The sequence below is a fragment of the Telopea speciosissima genome, chromosome 6 (genome assembly GCF_018873765.1).
Source record: "Telopea speciosissima isolate NSW1024214 ecotype Mountain lineage chromosome 6, Tspe_v1, whole genome shotgun sequence".
NCBI classification, from domain to species: Eukaryota; Viridiplantae; Streptophyta; class Magnoliopsida; order Proteales; family Proteaceae; genus Telopea; species Telopea speciosissima.
The window spans coordinates 47,241,014-47,263,470 of record NC_057921.1 but is presented as its reverse complement, the minus strand read 5'-3'; the positions used below and the strand labels follow the sequence as shown (position 1 = coordinate 47,263,470).

The following is a 22,457-nucleotide window of genomic DNA, read 5'->3' as shown; positions in this document are numbered from 1 at the left end:
AAAGGAACAAGTTAAATATTCCTAAATACTTAACCAAATGTAGTGACAATTGTTAGACAATTGTTAGAAATGCCAAGTATTTGACTCAAAGATTAGGTCATGCTCTTTAGTCTATTGAGGCTTACCTTCAACTTTGAAGTAACCTGGAATGAACACTCAAAAAGTACAACTAAAAGAGGACATTTTACATTGTTTTGGAACAAAATTTTCATCACAATTTAAGCAAGAGAAAATATAAGGTTCATTGATATTAAAATGTGGAGACCTAGTAACTATATATTTGACAGTATATGAACCTCATAGAACCATGAAAATTCTATTTCCTTTCACTATATGTGAGTGTGAATCCTCTTCAGGTGTGATCAATAGTAGCTTAAAATTGAAATCTTGGCTTGAGGTCCTCCTTGAATATAAACAAAGATGCACTCTGAACCAGGTTTCAATACTTTGATCCAATGAGGAAGTTCATACACATTCTTCTCTGCAATTGCCGAAAGGCCCCATATTGGCCCTGATAGGTTTTCAAAAGCCAGTTTAAGGTATGTGATTTGCTTCATGGATGTGTTTTTTATGACAACCTTATGGCGATAGTAGGCCATTCGTCCGATCCTCCAGGTAGCAGTTATGGAGTGAAGGAATGCAACTGGTACCTCTGCCAGAAGTCATGACATATCCAAACCCATTAAAATCAAGCCAATACAAAACTAATGGAATTAGTAAAGAATCATTAGAATTATCCTAACATTACCAAATAGCTTAGAAATGTTCAGACTTTGATCACTTAATGAACCTCCTAGAATCTTTGAGTTAAATTATTCTACTACTTACTTGATTTTCCATAGTAGGGTACTGGTGCTGTATAGTGGTGGGGTACTGGCGATGGTTTATGTTGGGGCACTGGTGATGGCTTGTGATAAGAACCTGAAAATTTAAGGAGAGCAGGCCTTAGATAATATGCCATTATCTCAACAGAGGATTAAGAATCTAAATTAACTAGTAGCACTGTCATGAGACTCAAAAGTGAAAATGCATGCTTGTAATGGACATTTTGAACAAATGAAGTGAAACACAAAGAATATCAAAACTGTGTTCACCAACCTGAAGTTCCTATGAGACTCTGCAACTTGGAGAAGAGGCCTACAAGAGGAGCAGAACCAGAAATAGTAGGCTCTGTTTGTTCATAATTTGACCTTTCATCAAGGAAGCCATCAGACTTGTCTGGACCTCCCACAAGAGCTCCAACCAAAACATTGGGGTTTCCCTCGGGACGATTATACCATTCCTCAAACCCTTGGACACAGCCAATGGTAGATCGGAGAGAATATAGAGAAGGAATTGAAGCACCTCTATGGTGAACATGAGCTGGATAATTCTCTCCAAACCCAACCAAGTAACTCATATACTTCGGATTGTTTCCAAGAATGTAATCAGCCTGAGGATGTGGAAGCAGATACAATATAGTCACTAGTTTTAAAACAAAAATGATGAACCATAATCATGTTTCTGAACTAACAGTAAGAATGATTTTTTCTTTCTTCCTGTTAGTGGGTTTATTAATCAATTAAGTGGGAAATTTTCTATAACTTGGCTTTCACCTTCTGGATGATTCACTTAATTCCCAACCCATTGGCACCATATCAATTGAATTTTCTAGGCAGAAATTATATATGGAACTCTACAAAAGCTCAATTCAAGGAGAAATTTTATCATCCTAACTGAAATAGAAGTTGAGAATCTGAAAGTTCAGGTCCATTCCTTGATCTTCAAATCACAACATCATTGGCAATGGAGAGTATGTTTGTTGCGAGTTCTCGATAGATGCTGTTAATCTTTCTAAGACCAAATTAATCTGAAGGAACTACTAATACCTGTGATTGAGAAAACTTCATGAGAGCATCAGCTTGGACTTGGCCACCTGGACAACTTAGCACAGAATTTGCTGCAGAAAGATAATCAGAGTAGACTGCGAGAAGGAATGCAGCAGATGAGGCATACTGCAAGTTATTCCACTGGTGCAAATACACCAAGCCCCCTAACAATAGCAAGCCAAGAAAAAGAAAATCAGATATCCAAATCAAGATCAAGAGACTTGCACCCTTTTCTTTCACCATTCAAAGGGGCTAATTAATCAAAAAGGGCTCATTGGTACTAGAAAACTAGTGAGTACCTGGAGTCAAAGGCACATTATAGCCATTGTTCTTTTGCAGATTGGCACAAGCAAAAAAATCTGCTTTTGCCTTATACTGCTTTAGAGTAGAACTGTAATAGCCACCAGCCCCTTCCAATAATACCTGCATTAGAACTTTGAATCTTAGATCAATTATTTCCAGAAGTAATGCAGAATTAGTAATCCTTTATCAAGAACAAGGGGGGAATCAAATCAAGCACAGTAGTCCTTGAAATGATCAAAATGGAAAGAAGGAATTACAGTATAATTATATATCTTGAAGAGAAGTAATTTTATATACCTTAGAAAGAAGGATCTGTACACCAGCATATTTGTTATCCCAAGAGAATTCTGTCATACCCCATCCAGTGCCACCCAAGGCACCAGCATTATCAGAGACATACTTGAGATAGTATTGGTCTCCTGTTGCTCTGAAGAGCCAGGTAGCAGCCCATAACAATTCATCCTTCACCAGATAAGCACTTATTTAATGAGAAACAAAAAGTTGAATAAAGTGCAAGAGAATTTCTAGACAAATAAGATGAGGAAGGATGTATTTGAAAATACTAAAACCCTAGCTGAAACCCTATATAAGGATTAGTTCTTTGGAGCTGGTAAAGAGGGAATAAATAAACTTGTAGGTCATTAGCTAAATCTGTGTTGGTTTCCATTTTTGTTGAAATTTAAATTTTGCCAAAAAGACTAAATTTTTTTGGAAACCCTGAAATATACCAGATGCAGAGAGATAGAACAATCACACAAGAAGCAATCTAAGCAAAATACTAAAAAAGAATGGAGGGAGAAAGAATAGTTTCTTACTGAATAACCAGATGAGGGATAGAACTCTCGAGCACATGTGATCGAGTCATCGTACCGACCTCGAAAAGTATCAGCAAATGAGAAAAGCTGCAATGCGTTTCAGTCAAGATCGTCATATAAAATTGGGAAGAAGAAGCAAAGATTTTCTTAAATTTTTTTATTTTTTGAGTTTTGATTTATCACTCTTATAATTTTGCTCTATTGAAATTTTTTTGTTGCCATTTTACTCAACAGAAAGGGAAAAAATGGTAAAAATTGAAGATCTAAATGTATTCATGACTGATTAAAAATACATTGGGTTCCTCTCAAACGCGACAGAGAGTGTAGCGTATATCTAATGGCCCACAGTGCTTGGGCACGCAGCCCAACACTTAGTTCCCAACACCCCACCTGTGTGCTGGGCTGCGTGCTCAAACACTCTAGACCGTCAGATGGTGCGCTACACTTTATGTCGCGCTACAAAAGACCCAAATCCATTAAAAACTAGGCATAATTGCAATCCGGAACCAAGATTTGTGGATTCCAATTTTGGTCGACGAATGCTGATCCAATCCTTCAAAGTATGGTCACAATGTGCTCAACCCAAATCCATGGCAGCCCACACCAACAAAATTTTTTTTGAGGACATACTCTTGTTGGTTGAGCAGCTATTTTTGCTATAGTTGAAATTTGGTGGGAAACTAGAAAACCTAGAATCCAAGGTCCCTAGCTTACAAATCAAGTTTCAGCTCAAATAAAATTAGTCCTATGATATCTTGGGGTGTTAGCTGGGCGAGGTGGGCTCCAATTCTCGTCACGTAAATGTACGAGAATGGGTTCCAATCATCAAGTTGGAATCCATTATGTGTGGGTCCCACCATGTGGATGCCATCTGGATGGTTGGAGCCCATTCTCATACGTTCATGTACGAGAATGTGAACCCAACTCTAGCTCGCCTGGTAAAGGACGCAGGACAATGTCATGAGGTCGGTCCCCAGATGTTCCACGTTATAAAAATAAAAAATAAAAATTCATACGACAAAGTAAATCATTAAAAAAAATTCAGATGCATAAGAAAGGTACATGGACTTATATATGGGAGAGTAAATGAATGAATTTGAAATTAAAATTTGGTATATAACCAACCCAAAATCCAAACCCATCATAACTTATGGGATTCGGTAATTATTTATTGAATTAAACAACTATTAGCTAATGACTACTTAAAAAAGATAAAAATTAATTATCCACAATGTAAATTCTTGGTTAGAATTTTTTGTTAGAATTTAGAAGTGGATAACAAAAAAATGGTCCTTAATTTTTATTTTTTTTTTGGTTGATGGTTTAGAACCATAGAATCGTTAAGAACAAATATTTTGGCACACGTAACTCAATTAAATATCCATGATCAATTCAAAATGTCTTAAGTTGAATATTAGGTAAAAAAAAATGACCTAATGTTTTAATCAAATCATATAGTCAAGGTTTATTAAAAAAAATAGGGGAAAAAGATCTCTGTCCGGGAGTGTGGCCTACGCCAGCAGTCCCATGAGTCTATCTCTCTCCTCCCCATGTGAAAAGACATCTCTACCCCCTTGTTTTAAGGAGGAGAGAGATAGACTCATGGGAGTGCTGGCGTAGGCCACACTCAAAACTACTTCCCAAAAAATATATATATAATCAAGAATTGCATATCACCCTAAAGTTTATCTTTATCAAAGAGATCTCATTGGTTATGATTTTTCATATTTTGTTATATTTTTTTATTAATGAAACAAATGTTATCCCAATTTTTATATTATTTATATAATAAACATGTACTACAAATATTAAAAATAACATCCGAATTATTTATTTTAGAACGAATAATTCTCAAATAACGAGGAGGTGCATGCCACGTACACACGTCTTGCTTAGACGTGCATGCCATGCGTGATCTACTCGCACCTGTTTAGCATGCGCTAGCAAGAGGCTTGAATACGTAGAATTGTAAAGCTTGAAAGCCAATGATGCTGCAGCCATGGCTGCCGCTGTTTCTCCTGCAACATCAGACCCTGGATGTTGTTCATCTACCTTGTAAGCTGTTCTTGGTGTCGTCATGTCTTCTGGTCTCTCCCAACAATAGTGATCAGAATAACCATCTCCAACCTAACACATTATTAATTCATATAATTATAATTAAACCAATTGGGCTAATAATCTATATTTCATTCATGTAATCAAATGAGTCAACTCGGTGGTGACTCGGTGGTGACTCTTCTTCTTACCTGTGCCCATAAAACGTTAGGCTGAGAGTGAGCCTTGATGAAGTATTCAGTTCCCCATTTGATGACATCTAAGGTGTTTCCCATTTGATTGGCACCAGCTATTTCATGGCTGAAATCAATAGCTCCCCATGCAAGCATTGTTACTGTGAAAGCCATTGGTAGTCCAAATTTCACATGATCACCTGCATCATAATACCCTCCCACCAAATCTACCTGCAAATTTTGCATTCCCAACTCATTGTTAGAAAAATAACGCAACAGAATAACAATTTTGCAGAAGAAATGTAAAGAGAAAGAGAAATCGTACACACACAAGACAAGATTATACGTGGTTCACCCTCAAGAAGGAAGGCTACATCTACGGTACGGTAGCATAGTACGATTCTATTATTTCTTTGAAGCAAAAATACAAACCCTTTCTCACATCTCTCGAAAAATAGCTGCAATATATAAGAAAACCCTAACCCAGAAAGTTCGAAACTTCGAAACTTCCCCCAAGAAACCCCCATTAGAGAGAGAGAGAGACTCACTTGCTGCTGAAACCCGTCACTGAGTCCAGAATCCCCTCTCCAGTTGACTTGGTGATTAGCTGGTAGTTTACCAGACTTTTGTGCTTCAAAGAACATCAAACTCTTAACAAGGGCATCTCCATAATCGAATCCTGCCGCAATTTTGATCGCCGGTGAGTCCAATAGGCCGACGAAAATGGCTAAGTAGACAAAGTTTGTAAGAGTCTTCATGATTCGTTTTTTAACTCAGTGACCCTTTGGAAGGTATGGATGTGTAGCAGAGGAAATTGTCCAAGTGGGTTTGGTTTATATGAGAGAACAAAGAAACTAGAAATCTCTAATCATATTATTAAGAAAAAAAATGAGAGCCATTAGTGGGAAACAAAGAGTGGTAGCTTCCACGTTCAGTTCTAGAGATGAGAGAGTAGAGCTACCCACGTCTTCATGTATTGTTCTGTTTTTTAATTTCAGATGAATGGGAGAAGAGATAGGTTGTTGCAAGCTTGTATGGTATTAAGGAACACAACATACAACTTGGTCAACCTATTAATAAATTCATGGCCGTTGGATCAGTTGACCAACTCTATTGTGGGAGCAAGAAATATAAAGAAGGGGCCACATGGCCCTTCCAAGAGATTGAAAATTGTCAAAATCAGCTACAACCAACACTACCACCGCTCATGCTTCAAAAACCGTTCTTGTTTGTTCTGAATTGTAGTAGTTGGGTTACATGGAGCATAGCCGGCCTGGCTTCCCACGATCATCCACCCCTAAAAAGAAAAGGGGGAAGTGCTCACTGTTAGGGAGCGTGGCTCTAATGTACATGTAGAGATCAATGAGAGAATATGCGGGGCATCAAACAGAGCGTCATTTGCACATTTTATAGGAGGGACGGTCATTATGCCCCCATGGTGCATATTCCCGGATAGAGTTCTTTTTTCTAAAACAATTATTTTATTTATAAAATTTTTTAATGAATCTTTGATAATGAAGGCTGTGGATAGTAATATTCAAAAAGTATATAAATGGAGAGAATTAGTAATAATATCTGGTGCGATTCAAGCCATTGCAATTAAGACAAGTGGTGAGCTATGAGTTCCTCAGAGCTACTTGTTAGCTATATGAATAATTTATATGCCAATAATCATGAAGCAAATTTTGTGAATAGAGGTACCTGAGCTTGTAAATTATTATTTAAGAACCAAATTGAAGGATGTACACACAACTTAGAAGAAGACAATTCTATGTTGAGACAAGAGCACAGTCAAGAATTACTGGACCTAATCCAGAAGGTTCTATTTATATGTAATGTGTTTTGTATATGAAAACCATTTATAGTAAAAAGAAAAAAAAAATCAAAACCATTGTGTGATGGGTATACTCACGCCCAACGCCAAAAGACAAAAAATAAGAAACATAACTCAGATAGTTGACATGTGATACATAAAGTTTCAAAACTGACAAGGTTCAGAAACCAGGGAGAGACATATGGTCTTGACATACATGCCGTAGGTTAGACCGATCGGGGGAGGGAATGGGTAATAACCACATCTCAAGAAAACTCGCTGTAGACACAGCTTACATAATGAAACGTATGCACGAACGTGCCATAAAAAAAGAATACATAGGCAATAAACAAAAAGAAGACATCATTTTTTATGCAACATTCCAGACACGACCCTGGGAGACAAGGAAAATCACAATATGCACGCGGCCCAATGAAATTCTTGATGGTCGTTACATCGAATCCAGGGTGCACATTCCAAGTAGCTTCACCATTGCCATGACGGTGACCACCCAATCGGAAGGGGGAAGGGCTTCGATTCTGGCCAAATCTAAGGCGCCACTAACGCCGAAACCTGCAAAAACTACACAGCCACAAATAAAAAAAGAAGGGTTTTTGTCAAATGCCCCCCTGAAAATGCCGATTTGTCCAAATGCCCCCTTACAACTTTTCTAATTGTAAACTCCCCCCTATTTTCAACAAATTGTAGCATTTTGGTCCAATCCGTTAATTTGGGACGTTAGACGTTAGTTTTAGGGAGTGTAATGACCAAAATGCCCTCATCTTCCCCAAATGGTTTAGGGTTTGAAACTGAAAATCAAACCCTAAACCATTTGGGGAAGATGAACCCTAAAATCAAACCCTATAATCACCCATCAATCCAATCGTAATTTCTTCTGCAAATCGAAAAATCGAAGAGAGATGGGATTGAATCCAAACTTTACATCTATTTTTCGAACCCTAAACCATTTGGGGAAGATGAGGGCAATTTGGTCACTTTACTTTTTAATTTTTGTTGGTTTTTGTCACAAGGGCATTTTGATCATTACACTCCCTAAAACGAACGTCTAACATCCCAAATTAACGGATTGGACCAAAATGCTACAATTTGTTGAAAATAGGGGGGAGTTTACAATTAGAAAAGTTGTAAGGGGGCATTTGGACAAATAGGCATTTTCAGGGGGGGCATTTGACAAAAACCCAAAAAAGAAAAGGAAAAACAGAGCTAGGCGGATGCATAGGGTTGGACGGGGGTGAGCTGGGGGCTGAGGTGGGAACATGGAATCAAAGCAGGAGTTTGGATGGGGGTGCGTTGAGGACGGTGAGGGTGAACAGGGGGTACAATGAAGGTGGTGGGGATGAGCAGGGGGGAGCGGTGGGGGTAAGCTCAAAATAAACATTGCAACTCCCGCCGGAGAGAGTGAGCACAACAGAGAGGGTGAACAGGGGTTTACGTTGAGCGTGAGTTGGGGGGTGAGCCGGGGGGAGAGGGTGAGCAGTGGCCTTTTGAAGGTGAGAGATAGCCCAGGAGGGGCGGTGCTGTTCCTTGGTCATTGGGGTGATAACCCAAGTTACCGATGAGGAATAGTTGAAGAAAGAACAATGGATGTTGATTGAATGAAGAACTATTGGGGATGGTTTTTCGTGACGTGAAAGATCAAGAAGTTGAATGTTACATCAAGTTTAAATAGAGACGAACGACTGAGCTTTAAAGTTCTAAGTTCGCTAATGATCTTTGCGGTCTTCTTTGTGTGTGATCTTTCGTGTATGTCCGAGAGTTATGAGACTAAGTCACAATAGGACAAATGATCTCGTGGTCTTCCATGACCTGGTTCCGTCTATGTTCGAGAGTGACAGTGTTGAGTCTCTATAGCTACGGTCTTCCGTAACTGTCGAGTAGTATCCCATAACTTTCGTGCGGTCTTCCGTGTAATAGCATTTATTACTGCGTAATTAAGAATTTGAAAGATTTTGACTCATTATTAATTAACCACTTGGACTCTAACCACTGGTGCGGATCTCTTATACATCTTGACTGGTGTTGAGAAGCTTCAACAACTAGTTGTTCTTGGAAATATAAGTTGAATATTGAGGACCAAAATAGACTAAGATTTCCAATCAATTTGAATCATAAGTGGAACTCCAAATGTGCGGAAAATTAACTCCTGCAATTCCCTGTCCGGTCCAATTCCCTAGTGCCTGTAATAAGAGGGGGATGGACCCCACCCGGGTAGAGTGTTCGGGCAGGGATGGAATGGTCATTGTGCCCCCTTGTTAGGGGCACTAGGGGAACTGGACCGGGCAGGGAATTACAGGGGATAAAGATCCCCAAATATTCAAAAGGAGAAACTAAATTTGACTCTAACGGCTAGTTTAACTGCTAGTTCGTTTACCTATAAATAAGTGGAGCCATTTGATGTCATATAACAATAATTGAATACAGAGCAAACAACAAGTGTGTAAGCTTTATTCGTTTCATCATTTTGAGAAGAACTCTTGTGCTTGAGCTTCATTGTCTACATCATCTTGAGTTGTTGTTGTTTTTGAGCTATAATACAACATCATCTTGAGAAGGACTGTAAACAAGAGCTATAACGTGTTCAAGATCAAATGAAAACCATCTTGTTTTGATCAATATGTGCCTAAAAATGTTTACAGTTTTAGGCTTGAAAGTAGAAGCCATTTTTGGTGTAAAGGGAGTCTATGTGGCTTGTGAGAAAATCCTTGACTTGTGTGGCCTGGGTGAAAATTCTTGACCAGGAGTGGTTTGAGTACTCAATTCAAGGTTAGGGGTTGAGTTGTGTAAGAGTTTGATTCCGACCTAGAAAATGATTCAGATAGCAAAAAAATCATTGGTCCGTAATCAAGATTGTAGATATAGGACAATTGGGTCCGAACTCCTAACTACTCAAAATTGCAGTATGCCAACTTGTCTCTCTCTCTCTCTCCCTCTCTCCCCCTTGTATCTACATCACAATGAGTTACTGACTGATATTATTTCTTTAAAATAGTTGTAGATTTTCGTCATTAGTATTGTTGGATGGATATTCCCATACCACTTTTTCCATGATATAGATCATGTAAGAAAATTTTCACAGGTCAAAAACGACTTAAAAGGCCAAAAAGAAAAGGAATCGATATCGAATCAGGCAAATTGGCCGATCCGTATCAATATTGACTGTCCCGAGACTGATACCTGACCGATATCGGTGATTCGACTTGAACCCATATTTTTAATGAAAAAATGCCATTTTGATCCAATATCGGCCCGATATGACCGATACGTCCTGGACTCCTTGGTCTTAAGCAAGTGGCAACTCCTTAGTTTTGGGAGTTTAGGAATAGTTAGCCCATCCATGAGCCTATACGATCTCATCTTTGGCCCATAGACCCATTATTTGGGCTTTGCAGTTTAAGCAGAGACCCATGTCTAATAGGCCGACACGTTTTCCTATTTAATTCTTACTTGGACCTTCCCAAGTTTATAAATAGACGGAAACTTCCAGGGACTTGGAAGTTGGAATGGAATAAGTAGATCAGAAATTGTGCTTATTTATTGTTTTTTTGTTTTTGTTTTGGTAAAGTTGCTTATTTATTGTTTCATTATATTTTATACGAGAAGAAATTTGAGTCGAAATACTTCGAATATTCTAAAATTTCAAAATCTATATTAGAATTTTGTTTTATTATTTTTATATTTTATTAGCAATTATTTAGTCATTCAAATGTTAAATATATTAAAATAAAAATATTAAAGCAGGAAAAGATGTATTGAGATCTATTCGAAATTCTTTAATTTTGTTATTTTGCCAAAATTTCAACCAAATTTTCAAGTAGCTAATATTTTCAAGATTCCAAATTTGTAACTGTGAACAAATCATTTTCTTAAAACCTTAGCTTGTGTTGGGGGTATGATGTTTTGTATTCTGTCACTTGATTTGTGGGTTGATTTTGAAGGACCGTGAAATTCCTGTATAGAGTTTCGTTATAAATATGTAATGAGGGTTCTTTCTTTGTAATGCAATCTAAGAGAGGTGTGAGGACAAGCGGTTGTAACCCTATTCTCCATTAATAGTGAAACAGATCTCATCTCACTGTGAACATAGGCAATCTTGTCGAACCACGTAAATCCTTGTGTTCATTGTGTTATTGCTGTCAATAAAAGAAACTTAAAATAAGAAAAAAGAGTTTCCTTGACTACACAGTCTAGAGGGATCTGACCGTAGGATATTGTGGGGAACCGTCTCGATTGGTCCTGTGTGAAATTTCTGATTTCATTTGACTACCCTCCCATGAATCTATCTTACTAGGGTTCTAGATTTTGAAGGCTATATTTTCCACTTGGCCAAGTCAATTTGGTTTAAAATTTGAAATGTGGGCAATTTGTATTGGTGTAAATAAACAAATCCCATATTTTTAAGGAGAAATCTCCTTGACACGACCCCACAAGTGTGATTTTCCTTTTTGTTTTTTTGGTGCAAGACCCCACAAGTGTGATTGATCTTGGTAACTCAAACCATTGACAATAAAGTACCCAATAAGCAATATATAAATTAAGGGAAAAAGATTGGTATACTCCCTCGTACATATTCACAGATTCTTTTATACCCTTCTTCACATAATAAATAATGGGGTCTACATTGACATTTTATTTTTCTATTCTAATCATGTGGGTCTCATAGGGACGATACTATTTTCTAACCCCTCATTGCTTGTAGTGTACAAATTTATTCTGACACTTGCGTTTAGGAAATTTTGTGGGCTTATATGAGAATTCTAATAAGAGGGTGGACCTTAGTGCAATGGTTAGGTTGTTCGTGGTCACAGGTGGGGTTTGGATCTCTGAAAATAGTTTCTCTACAAAATAAGAGTAGGACTACGTACATTATGACCCTCCCCAAACCCCGCAATGATAATAACTTCGTGTACTAAGTACACATTTTTTATGTGAGAATTCTGACAAATGGATAGATTATAGTACCTTGTCGCATATGTTAAGTTTCAATTACAAATCAATCATATGGTCCATGTAATGGATTTTTTTTCTTTTCCAGCCAAATTTTAACCAAGGTTGACTGTTAATTGTGACGTGTGATGTAATGCTTTTGGGCTGAAAGTTATTGCATTGAAGATGCTGGCTAGGTAGCCAATAAAAGCCTTGGCTAGTTGTAGATTTGTAGCAAGTTCTTGGGATTGAATCCCACCTTAAGGGGGTTGTTGGGCCAAGGGTGTTAAAATATAAGTGTTCCCATTTTAAAAATGCCTCATTTTTATTAAAATCTTTTTATGGTTGTTATTGATTGCTTTTGTTTTGTCGTAAAATATTTTATAGAATTTATTGAAAAAAAAATTTGTACAAGGATTAGAAAGAGATAAAATGTGATGTAAAAAGTTGAAAAATAATATCCGTTTCGATGTTATTTTTTTAAAATAATAATAGATCTTCGTCATTAGTATTGTTGGCATCCAATATTGATGACTTGGCCCCATCATATGGCTGGATTCTTTCCTTTTGTTAATAATATCCAAATGTGTGCTTTGTAATCATATCCAATATAAAAATATATTGGATAATAAACGATGGGACTCCCCTTGTGCAGATTTCAATATAACCCTCTTATATAATAAACGATGGGACCCCCCCCCTCTCTCTCTCTCTCTCAATTTGATCTTGTGAACTCCGTGTGAATCCATATGGATAATTTCATTCACAAGATTCTCAATTTCTCACTATAGTGTACTGATTCCTTCTTACACTAGCGTCGTGGAAAGTCCCTTTATAAAAATTTTGGTATGGGTTTGAAGAGCTGGTAGCCCAATTGGAATGGGTTAGTGTAGTACTGTGGTAGCCACTTAGGCTGCCTAAGATCTAGGTTTTGAGCTTCAGTTCCTCACCTATCCCCCTCTTGTATCCCCTTGTCTCCCACCCCTCAATCCCCTTTGTAACTTAAGAAAACAGGGAAAAAAGAACATTGTTTGTGCACTTGGACCCTACGCCCCTCAGCTCTCGTGAAATGATAAATTTAATCCATATTGATACCCTTGTGCGCGCACTCATTGATCCATGTACTGTGCAAGGGCAATGCAACCAGGCAGCAATTTCTTGCCAAAAAAAATTGATTTTGATTGGTACAGTTGTTGTGATTTGCTCCATTGGGAAGAATTGAAAGGATTTTATTTTTTATTTTTATTGCATTGAGGATGGCAAATTAGAGAGCATAAAATCTGGCGATTGATTTGGGGCTTTATTTTCTTGCTGAATTAGTCATGGATTTCAGTTTCGAATCCTCATGTTTGTGGTGTCCACATTCTTACAACTGAGCCTCGGAACAAGAAAGAAATGTTCCGAGTTAGCAAGACCCATGACTCACTCTCACTAGTGGCAGCTCTGTCAAACTCACCATAATCTTTACCAAGAATCTGCAATCTCGTTCAGAGATCGTTCTAAGTCAGAAGCTTTTTCGAACCCGTGCCTTTTTTCTTTTATTTTCATCTTTCATAATTCTTTTTATTTTTTATTTTTCATTTTCCATCATTCTTTTCCCATTTATTCATTTCCCTTTTGTGTTTTGGTCTCCGTTCCGCTACTTTCTTTGTGTGGATCCAAGTAATCGATCCTATTACATTGAGATAAGGCTGAGTTTATCATTGTTGTTGGACTCACTGAGAACGAATATTTTTGCTTAAGTTTGAAAGGGCTTTTGAGCTTGCGAAACTAAGTCTCTGCAATCAAATAAACAGAGCAGCCACCAACCAGAATATGGTGTAAGGGTGTAAATCAGTCCGAAACTAGGTATTCGGTTCAGTTTTGATTCGATTTCAGGGAGTATTAGTATTATCTAGATCTGGACCAAATCTCGCCTTGGTTCTGAAATTTGGTACTCGTACTAAACCTGTACACTTCCGGTTTCTATTCAGTTCCAAAATTCGGTTCCTACACGGTTTGGATTCGGTTCCTATACTTGGTTTATACTTTATATATAGTATACTATATTATAGTTATTATACTAAAATATAGTAGTATAATAAACTAATACTTGTGAAATATATATTATAATATATTGATATTATAGTGTATTAATATACTATAATATATACTATATTAATGTATTAAAATATACCTGAACTTTTTCTTGATGCATAAGAAAGGTATATTCAATTAAGTTCCGATTGTGCAAAAATTAGAAACTAAATTGCCTAAAAATGAGTTGAAAATTTCTTTGAAAATCAGGATCCATGGGTCAAAATGGAATTTTGCATAATATATAACTAAATCAATTTATTTTTAAATCTTTTATAAATACAAGGGTTTTTTTTTAATCATAAAACACATATATTTGAAAAGTTTAGTCCAATTTTGAGGTTATTTGATCAACTTTTGATCAATTAACCCGCACGGGAATTTTGGTAATTTCTCATGTCACTCTCCCCAATTATTTTGTAATGATGTTAGCTGGGATTTCAGACATGTGAGGCTCAAAACATGACCCCATACCTTATCATATGGCATCCTTATATCGCCAGTGTGCATGACTCTAGGGCAACAAAATGAGGTGTTCACAAGTGATCAGAGTTGGTAAGACCTTATTGCCGATACTGATGGAGCTAGCTACTGTGAGATCATCAATCGATAGATCGAATTTTAAAGAAAATAAGAATCCCCACGGCATAGCTTAGGGAGGAAGAGGCATTCACAAGTTTGTTCTACAAGGAAGAAAGGGGAAAATAAGGTTTGGAGGCCCAAATGACGATTTCCCCCCGCCCCCTCCCCCTCTCTAGGTGGCTTGACTTGGAAAATCTCTTGAATAAATCAGTTTTTCGATTCACTCAGCCGAGCAACCGAGTCAAATTCTGATCCATTCAAGGTGAGTTAACTGTGTAAAATGATAGATTATGAGTGGATTAGGCGATCCCTAAGTCAACTCATTGAGTTCTTGAACTATGCTTACTCGTTGTTAACTGAAACTTGACAATGAGATGGGCTTACTATTATTTCTCTCAAAGGGCTTATGACATTTGATTTTTTATTTTTTCATTTCCTATGCGACGAAGGGTCAAATTTGTAAATTGGAAAATTAAAAAAATGAAAGGCGCCTCTACAATGCGCAGAATTTTCTTTTTCTAGAATGGGGGCATCATACCCAAAATTGACTTTTCAACTCTGGGTCAGATCTCTCAATTCCAACTTCTTAACGTCCAAATGCATCATTACATAATCGTAATTCCTTGACTACAGCTTCTAGAAAGTGATGGAAGCGGAAGGAAGAAAAGGGCTGCCCTAAAACACAAGATGAATGGAAAAAATTCCTCTGGAGTGTTGACATCTTGCGGTTTCTTGCAGTTTGGGCTTGAGAGTTAGGTTGAGAGGCAGATGTGACATTCAATGGTGTCAAACTCGAGAAGAAAGAAAAAAAATTTTAAATCAATCGAGGTTGCATTGTTGAATGAAGCATCTTTCATGTGTCGAGCTCTTAGGCCTAAACTGCAAGGCACCACAAGATGCCAGGACTGCAAAGCATTTTAAGCCAAGATGAAAATATATCTTTGTAATCTCGTGAGACCATGGTTTGGTCCAATTTTGAGGTCATTTGATTAGCTTTTGACCAACTAACCCTCTTAAAGGAATTTTGGTAATTTCTCAGGTCAATCTCCCCAGCTAAATAATGTGAGGCTCAAAACAAGACCCCATATCCTATGGCGTCCCTACATCATCAGTTTAATTGCATGGCTCTTGGGCAACAAAATGAGGTTCTGACAAGTGGCCACAGTTGGAAAGACTTTATTAACGATGCTGATAGAGAGCTAGCTTCCTGTCACAGGAGTCCCATGAGATAGTAGTTGATCGATTGATCGAATTTAAAGGAGAATGAGATCGAGTTATACAAGGGCATCGCCCAGGTAGGAAGAGCCATTCACAAGTTTATTGAACAAGGAAGAAAGGGGAAAGTAAAGTTTGGAGGGCTCAAATGACAATTTTCCCCCTATAGTCTATAGGTTGGTCGACTTGGATGATCACTTGATGAAATTAGTTAAGTTTTTTGATTCACTCGGTCGTGCCACCGAGTCGAATTCTGATCCGTTCAAGTTGAGTTAAATGATAGATCATAAGTGGATTGGGCGATCCTTAAGTCAACTCACCGAATTTTTGAACTATGCTTTCATCATTTGTTCGTAAGACTCCATTTGTTTCAGCATTAAATTTTACATGGAAAATTTTCACTTTTAAAAAGTTTTAGATATAGAATTTTAAATGTTGTAAAGTGTTCCAATAAGTTTTTTTTATTTTTTTATTTTTTTTAAAATATGAAAACAAAGATTAGAAATTTTTTCAAAATGTAAAATTTGATATTTACTAGGCTCTGTTTGTTTCGGTGTAAAATTTCACCAGGAAAGTTTTACTTGAAAGTTTTCACTTCAAAAAATTTTACATAGTATAAAAGTTTTCCAATGTTTTTTTTTATTTTTTATTTTTATAGAAACTAACATTGAAAAACTTTTCAACATGTAAAATTTTACATTTTTTTTGGGTAAAAGGAGCTTTATTATGAAAAACGTGAAAACTCATGACTGAGGATTACAAAGATCAACAAGCCATGGATCGGAAATGGACCATACCATCGTACACATCACCTATATAGCGTCCTCCTTGCCAGGGAGTCAGCACATCCCTTGGAACATAAGTGAAACTACATGTATCAAAATAGGTAGAAAGATGCACAATATCCTTCAGGATGCCATGAATGCTAAGAGGAGACAAAGATAACCCCCATTGTATGTAATTGATGACATCCTTATTATCGGATTTGATAAGAATCCCGTCGAAGCCTTCCGAAATACACTCCAACAAAAAAGATCGAATAATCATAGCCTCCCCAGTAGCAATATCCTCGAAAATCAGAGGAATCGAGACAACATGTATTGGTTGACAAGAATAGTCCATGCAAATAATTCCAACACCACCTGTAGATGAGTTTGGAAGCAAACTAGCATCACAAAAATCTTGAGTAGTCACTGGCAGGAGAGAGGATCCCCCCAGAAACCAAAGACGAAGTATGGCTCGCCATAGAAGGTTGCAAAGCAATAGGACTCTGGGAATCATGAAATTCTTGAAAAGCATGAAAAGAAGTTTGAATAACCTTTAATGGAGACTAAACCTGACGACCAAAAACATTGTCATTCCATGCTTTTCACAGAAACCAACATATAAAAGAGCACAAAGAAATTCCCATACGTCAAGTGGCCTTATCCCGTGAGATATTGCTCCAACTCATGATTCAGTCACACAGAGAAGGATCATCTCCTAAAGGAATGAAGAGCCCAAAGAACAACCAAACCAGGCAGCACGGGTGAAAGAACAACCCAGCAAAATATGTGTGATTGTTTCAACCGATCAACACTGATATTGCAATGACAAAGAGCTTCTTATGTTGCTACACTAGCAACACACGCTCTCCACAAAAAGCATTGAATTTTGGGAAAATTTACCGTGGAAAATTTTCCAAATAAAATTTTACGTCGCAATAAATGGAGCCCGGAAATAAAATTTTTCAGGTAAAATTATATACTAAAACAAACGAAGCCTTACTGAAACTTGACCAATGAGATGGGCATGTCATTGTCTCTCACAAAGCAAAGGGCCCACTTCATGTTCACTAACATGACAAGTTGTTAAAGATTTCATTTTGTATTATTCATTCGTTTTTCAGTTTGAATAGTCCATGCATAAACAATTGTTACATGCACCCATGACGTATATTTATTTATTTATTTTATTTTTTTGAAAAATGGATGAAATTTATTAATTGAAAAAATGAAAAGATGAAAGGGCGCCTCCACAGTCCACAATGCACAAGATTTTTCCTTTTTGGGATGGAGGATCATACCAATCCTATCTCTTTTTTTTTGTATAAATCATACCAATCGCCTCGGACAGAGCCTATTAGAGGGCAAGGATCCATGTCGCTGACCCCATTAAGCTGAGATTATCTTGACGTATTGGGTTGTGCCTTTTTCTTCCTACTATCTTTCATCTTTCTATTTATTTTTTGTTTCCCGTTTGTCCTTTTTAGTATATCTTTGTTTTTTTCTATTTTGTTTTGTTTAGATCCATGTAGCCGACCCCATTAAGTTGGGATAAGGCTTAGGTTTGTTGTTATCGTTTAGAAATCATACCAATCCTTGTTTTTGGTAAAAAAATCATATCAATCCTTTCGATAGTACCTTTTGTAGAAGCAAAATAAGCCAAAATTGACTTTTTAATTTTCTCATTTTCTCCAACTTTGGGTCTATCTCTCAAGTCCAACTCCAAATGTCCAAACGTAGCATTACCAAACGGTAATTTTTATTTTGGTGAGGGAGTGGGGGGTGGGGAGTAGGGTTTTAGTAATCGGTATTGATATCGGTTTATATAGATACTGATCTGATAACGATTCAGATCCACAAGGTTTACCCCTGTTTTCTTCAAAAAAAAATTTAATATTTTTTGCATTTTTACCTTTGTCGATACCATTCCACCGATACAAGATCAGCTAAGAATCGGTATTGATATTTACTGATACCAATACAAATTGACAGATCCGATACTAATTCCTCAAACCGTGGTAGGGAGGAGAGGAGGAAATGGAGGTGTCTTAAAGCACAATATCAAGATAGGACTTAGGAGAATTGAACTCATAACCTCATGAGACACTTGTCTAAATGGCAATGTCATTTCCTTAGAAAACATTAAAAAATAAATTGAAAATGATAAAAACATGCAGAGTTCTCTCTTCATAAATTTTTTTTTTGTAAGAAATTATATGTCAGAATATTGAGAGATCAAACTAAATGAGTTGAAAGTTATTTTTACTGTAAGAGCTTTTAAACAATTACTTGCACTGCCTCTTTCAGGAACCTGTAACTAAAAATTATGTTAGAAAATTTGCAGGCTGAGTCGTGTCACTTGACACTGTCCTTAAGATCGACCGTAGACGTCCCCTTATGGTGCAACCGAGAATATGCGAATCGGCCTCCAAGATAAAACAGCCCATTGGCTCCCCTAGTAATCGTGCACTCGACTACTAGACCCCTTCGAGTACTACTAGGATTGGGCGATCCTTAAGTCAACTCACCAAGTTTTTGAACTATGCTTTCATCATTTGTTCTTAAGGCTCCATTTGTTTCAGTGTTAAATTTTGACATGGAAAATTTTCACTTTAAAAAAATTTTAGATGTAGAATTTTAAATGTTGTAAAGTGTTCCAATAAGAGTTTTTTTTTTTTTTTTTTATTTTTATGAAAACAAAGATTAGAAAATTTTTCAAAATGTAAAATTTGACATTTACTAGGCTCTGTTTGTTTCGGTGTAAATTTCACCTAGAAAATTTTACTTGAAAGTTTTCACTTCAAAAAATTTTACATGTATAAAAGTTTTCTAATGTTTTTTTTTTTTTTTTTAATGGAAACTAACATTGGAAAACTTTTCAACATGTAAAATTTTACATTTTTTTTTTGGTAAAAGGACCTTTATTATGAAAATCGTAAAAACTCATGGCTGAAGATTATAAAGATCAATAAGCCATGGATCGAAAATGGGCCACATCATCGTACACATCACCTATATAGCGACATGGCGTCCTCCTTGCCAGGGTGTCAGCACATCCCTTGGAACATAAGTGAAACTACATGTATCAAAATAGGTGGAAAGATGCACAATATCCTTCAGGATGCCATGAATGCTAAGAGGAGACAAAAATAACCCTCATTGTATGTAATTGACAATATCCTTATTATCGGATTTGATAAGAATCCCGTCGAAGCCTTCCGGAATACACTCCAACAAAGAAGATCGGATAGTCATAGCCTCCCCAGTAGCAATATCCTCGAAAATGAGACAACATGTATTAGTCGACCAGAATAGTCCATGCAAATAATTCCAACACCACCTGTAGATGAGTTTGGAAGCAAACTAGCATCACAAAAAACTTGAGTCGTCACTGGTTGGAGAGAGGATCCCCCAGAAACCAAAGATGAAGTATGGCTCGTCGTAGAAGGTTGCAAAGCAATAGGACTTTGGGAATCATGAAACTCTTGGAAAGCATGAAAAGAAGTTTGAATAACCTTTAATGGAGACTAAACCTGACGATCAAAAACATTGTCATTCTGTGCTTTCCACAGAAACCAACATATAAAAGAGTACAAAGAAATTTCCATACGTTAAGTGGCCTTATCCCGTGAGATATTGCTCCAACTCATGACTTAGTCACACAGAGAAGGATCATCTCCTGAAGGAATGAAGAGCCCAAAGAACAACCAAACCAGGCCGCACGGGTGAAAGAACAACCCAGCAAAATATGTGTGATTGTTTCAACTGATTCACATCTAGCACAACACCGATCCACACTGATATTGCGATGACAAAGAGCATCTCCTGTCGCTACACCAGCAACACACTCTCTCCACAAAAAGCATTGAATTTTGGAAAAATTTACTGTGGAAAATTTTCCAAATAAAATTTTACACCGCAATAAATGGAGCCCGGAAGTAAAATTTTCCAGGTAAAATTATATACTAAAACAAACGGAGCCTTACTGAAACTTGACCAACGAGATGAGCATATCATTCTCTCACAAAGCAAAGGACCCACTTCATGTTCACTAACATGACAAGTTGTTAAAGATTTCATTTTGAATTATTCATTCGTTTTTTAGTATGAATAGTCCATGCATAAACAATTGTTACATGCACCCATGACATATATTTATTTATTTATTTTATTTTATTTGAAAAATGGATGAAATTTATTAATTGAAAAAGATGGAAAGATGAAAGGACGCCTCCACAGTCCACAATGCACAAGATTTTTCTTTTTTGGGATGTTCTTTTTGGGATAGAGAATCATACCAATCCTATCTTTTTTTCTTGTATAAATCATACCAATCGCCTCGGACAGAGCCTATTAGAGGGCAAGGATCCATGTCGCTGATCCCATTTAGCTGAGATTATTTTGACGTATTGGGTTGTGCCTTTTTCTTCCTACTATCTTTCATCTTTCTATTTATTTTTTGTTTTTCGTTTGTCCTTCTTAGTATATCTTTGTTTTCTCTATTTTGTTTTGTTTGGATCCATGTAGTCGACCCCATTAAGTTGGGATAAGGCTTAGTTTGTTGTTGTCATTTAGAAATCATACCAATCCTTGTTTTTGGTAAAAAATCATATCAATCCTTTTGATAGTACCTTTTGTAGAAGCAAAACAAGCCAAAATTGACTTTTCAATTTTCTCCCTTTCTCCAACTTTGGGTCTATCTCTCAAGTCCAACTCTAAATGTCCAAACGTAGCATTACCAAACGGTAAATTTTTTTTTGGTGAGGGAAATGAGGGGTGGGGAGTAGGGTTTTAGTAATCGGTATTGGTATTGGTTTCTATAGATACTGATCTGATAACGATTCAGATCCACAAGGTTTACCCCTGTTTTCTTCAAAAAAAAATTTAATATTTTTTGCATTTTTACCTTTGCCTATACCATTCCACCGATACAAGATCAGCCAGGAATCGGTATCGATTTTTGCTGATACCAATATAAATTGACAGATCCGATACTAATTCCTCAAACCGTGGTAGGGAGGAGAGGAGGAAATGGAGGTGTCTTAAAGCACAATATCAAGATAGGACTTAGGAGAATTGAACTCGTGACCTCCTGAGACACTTGTCTAAATGGCAATGTCATTTCCTTAGAAAACATTAAAAAATAAATTGGAAACGATAAAAACATGTAGAGTTCTCTCTCCAGAATTTTTTTTTGTAGGAAATTATATGTCAGAATATTGAGAGATCAAACATAAATGAGTTGAAAGTTATTTTTACTGTAAGAGCTTTCAGACAATTACTTGCACTGCCTTTTTCAGGAATCTATAACAAAAAATTATGTTATAAAATTTGCGGGCTGAGTCGTGTCACTTGACACTGTCCTTAAGACCGTAGACGCCCCCCTATAGTACAACTGGGAATATGCGAATCGGCCTCAAAGATAAAACAGCCCATTGCATGGCTCCCCCAGTAATCGTGCACTCGACTACTAGACCCCTTCGAGTAGTACAAGACTATGTTCAAACTAAAAGAAAAATACTTATAATAGTATTACATCCAAAACTCAACAAAACAATGAGAATAAATAATAACATGCAATACATGCATGCACATGACACAAAGGGGAATTCATCTCAAGAGAGACTTGATCAATCTCAAAGGTCACTTGATTCATTTCAAAAGAGACTTGATTCATTTCAAGAGAGACTTGACTAATCTCCATAGGGATTTGATTAATCTTAAGATGACTTGATTACTCTCAAGAAGGACTTGATTCGTTGATTGCTCCTTAAAAATGATAAGCCATTCTCCCCTATTTATATTGGTAGGAATATGCATTGAGAATGAGGAATAAAGAGATGTCTTTA

General features: G+C 36.9%; 1 protein-coding gene across 1 annotated transcript; it reads right to left on the bottom strand.

The window, feature by feature from the left end:
* Positions 1–270: 270 nt before the first annotated feature.
* LOC122665847 (endoglucanase 5) lies at positions 271–5,972 on the bottom strand. Its single transcript, XM_043861981.1, has 10 exons — positions 5,763–5,972; positions 5,233–5,445; positions 4,913–5,113; positions 2,987–3,073; positions 2,469–2,633; positions 2,168–2,291; positions 1,869–2,032; positions 1,099–1,432; positions 829–921; positions 271–652 (listed from the first exon to the last, which is right to left on the bottom strand). Exons 1-10 carry the CDS (start codon positions 5,970–5,972, stop codon positions 363–365), a joined length of 1,881 nt encoding a protein of 626 aa, XP_043717916.1. The 3' UTR covers positions 271–362.
* Positions 5,973–22,457: the final 16,485 nt, after the last annotated feature.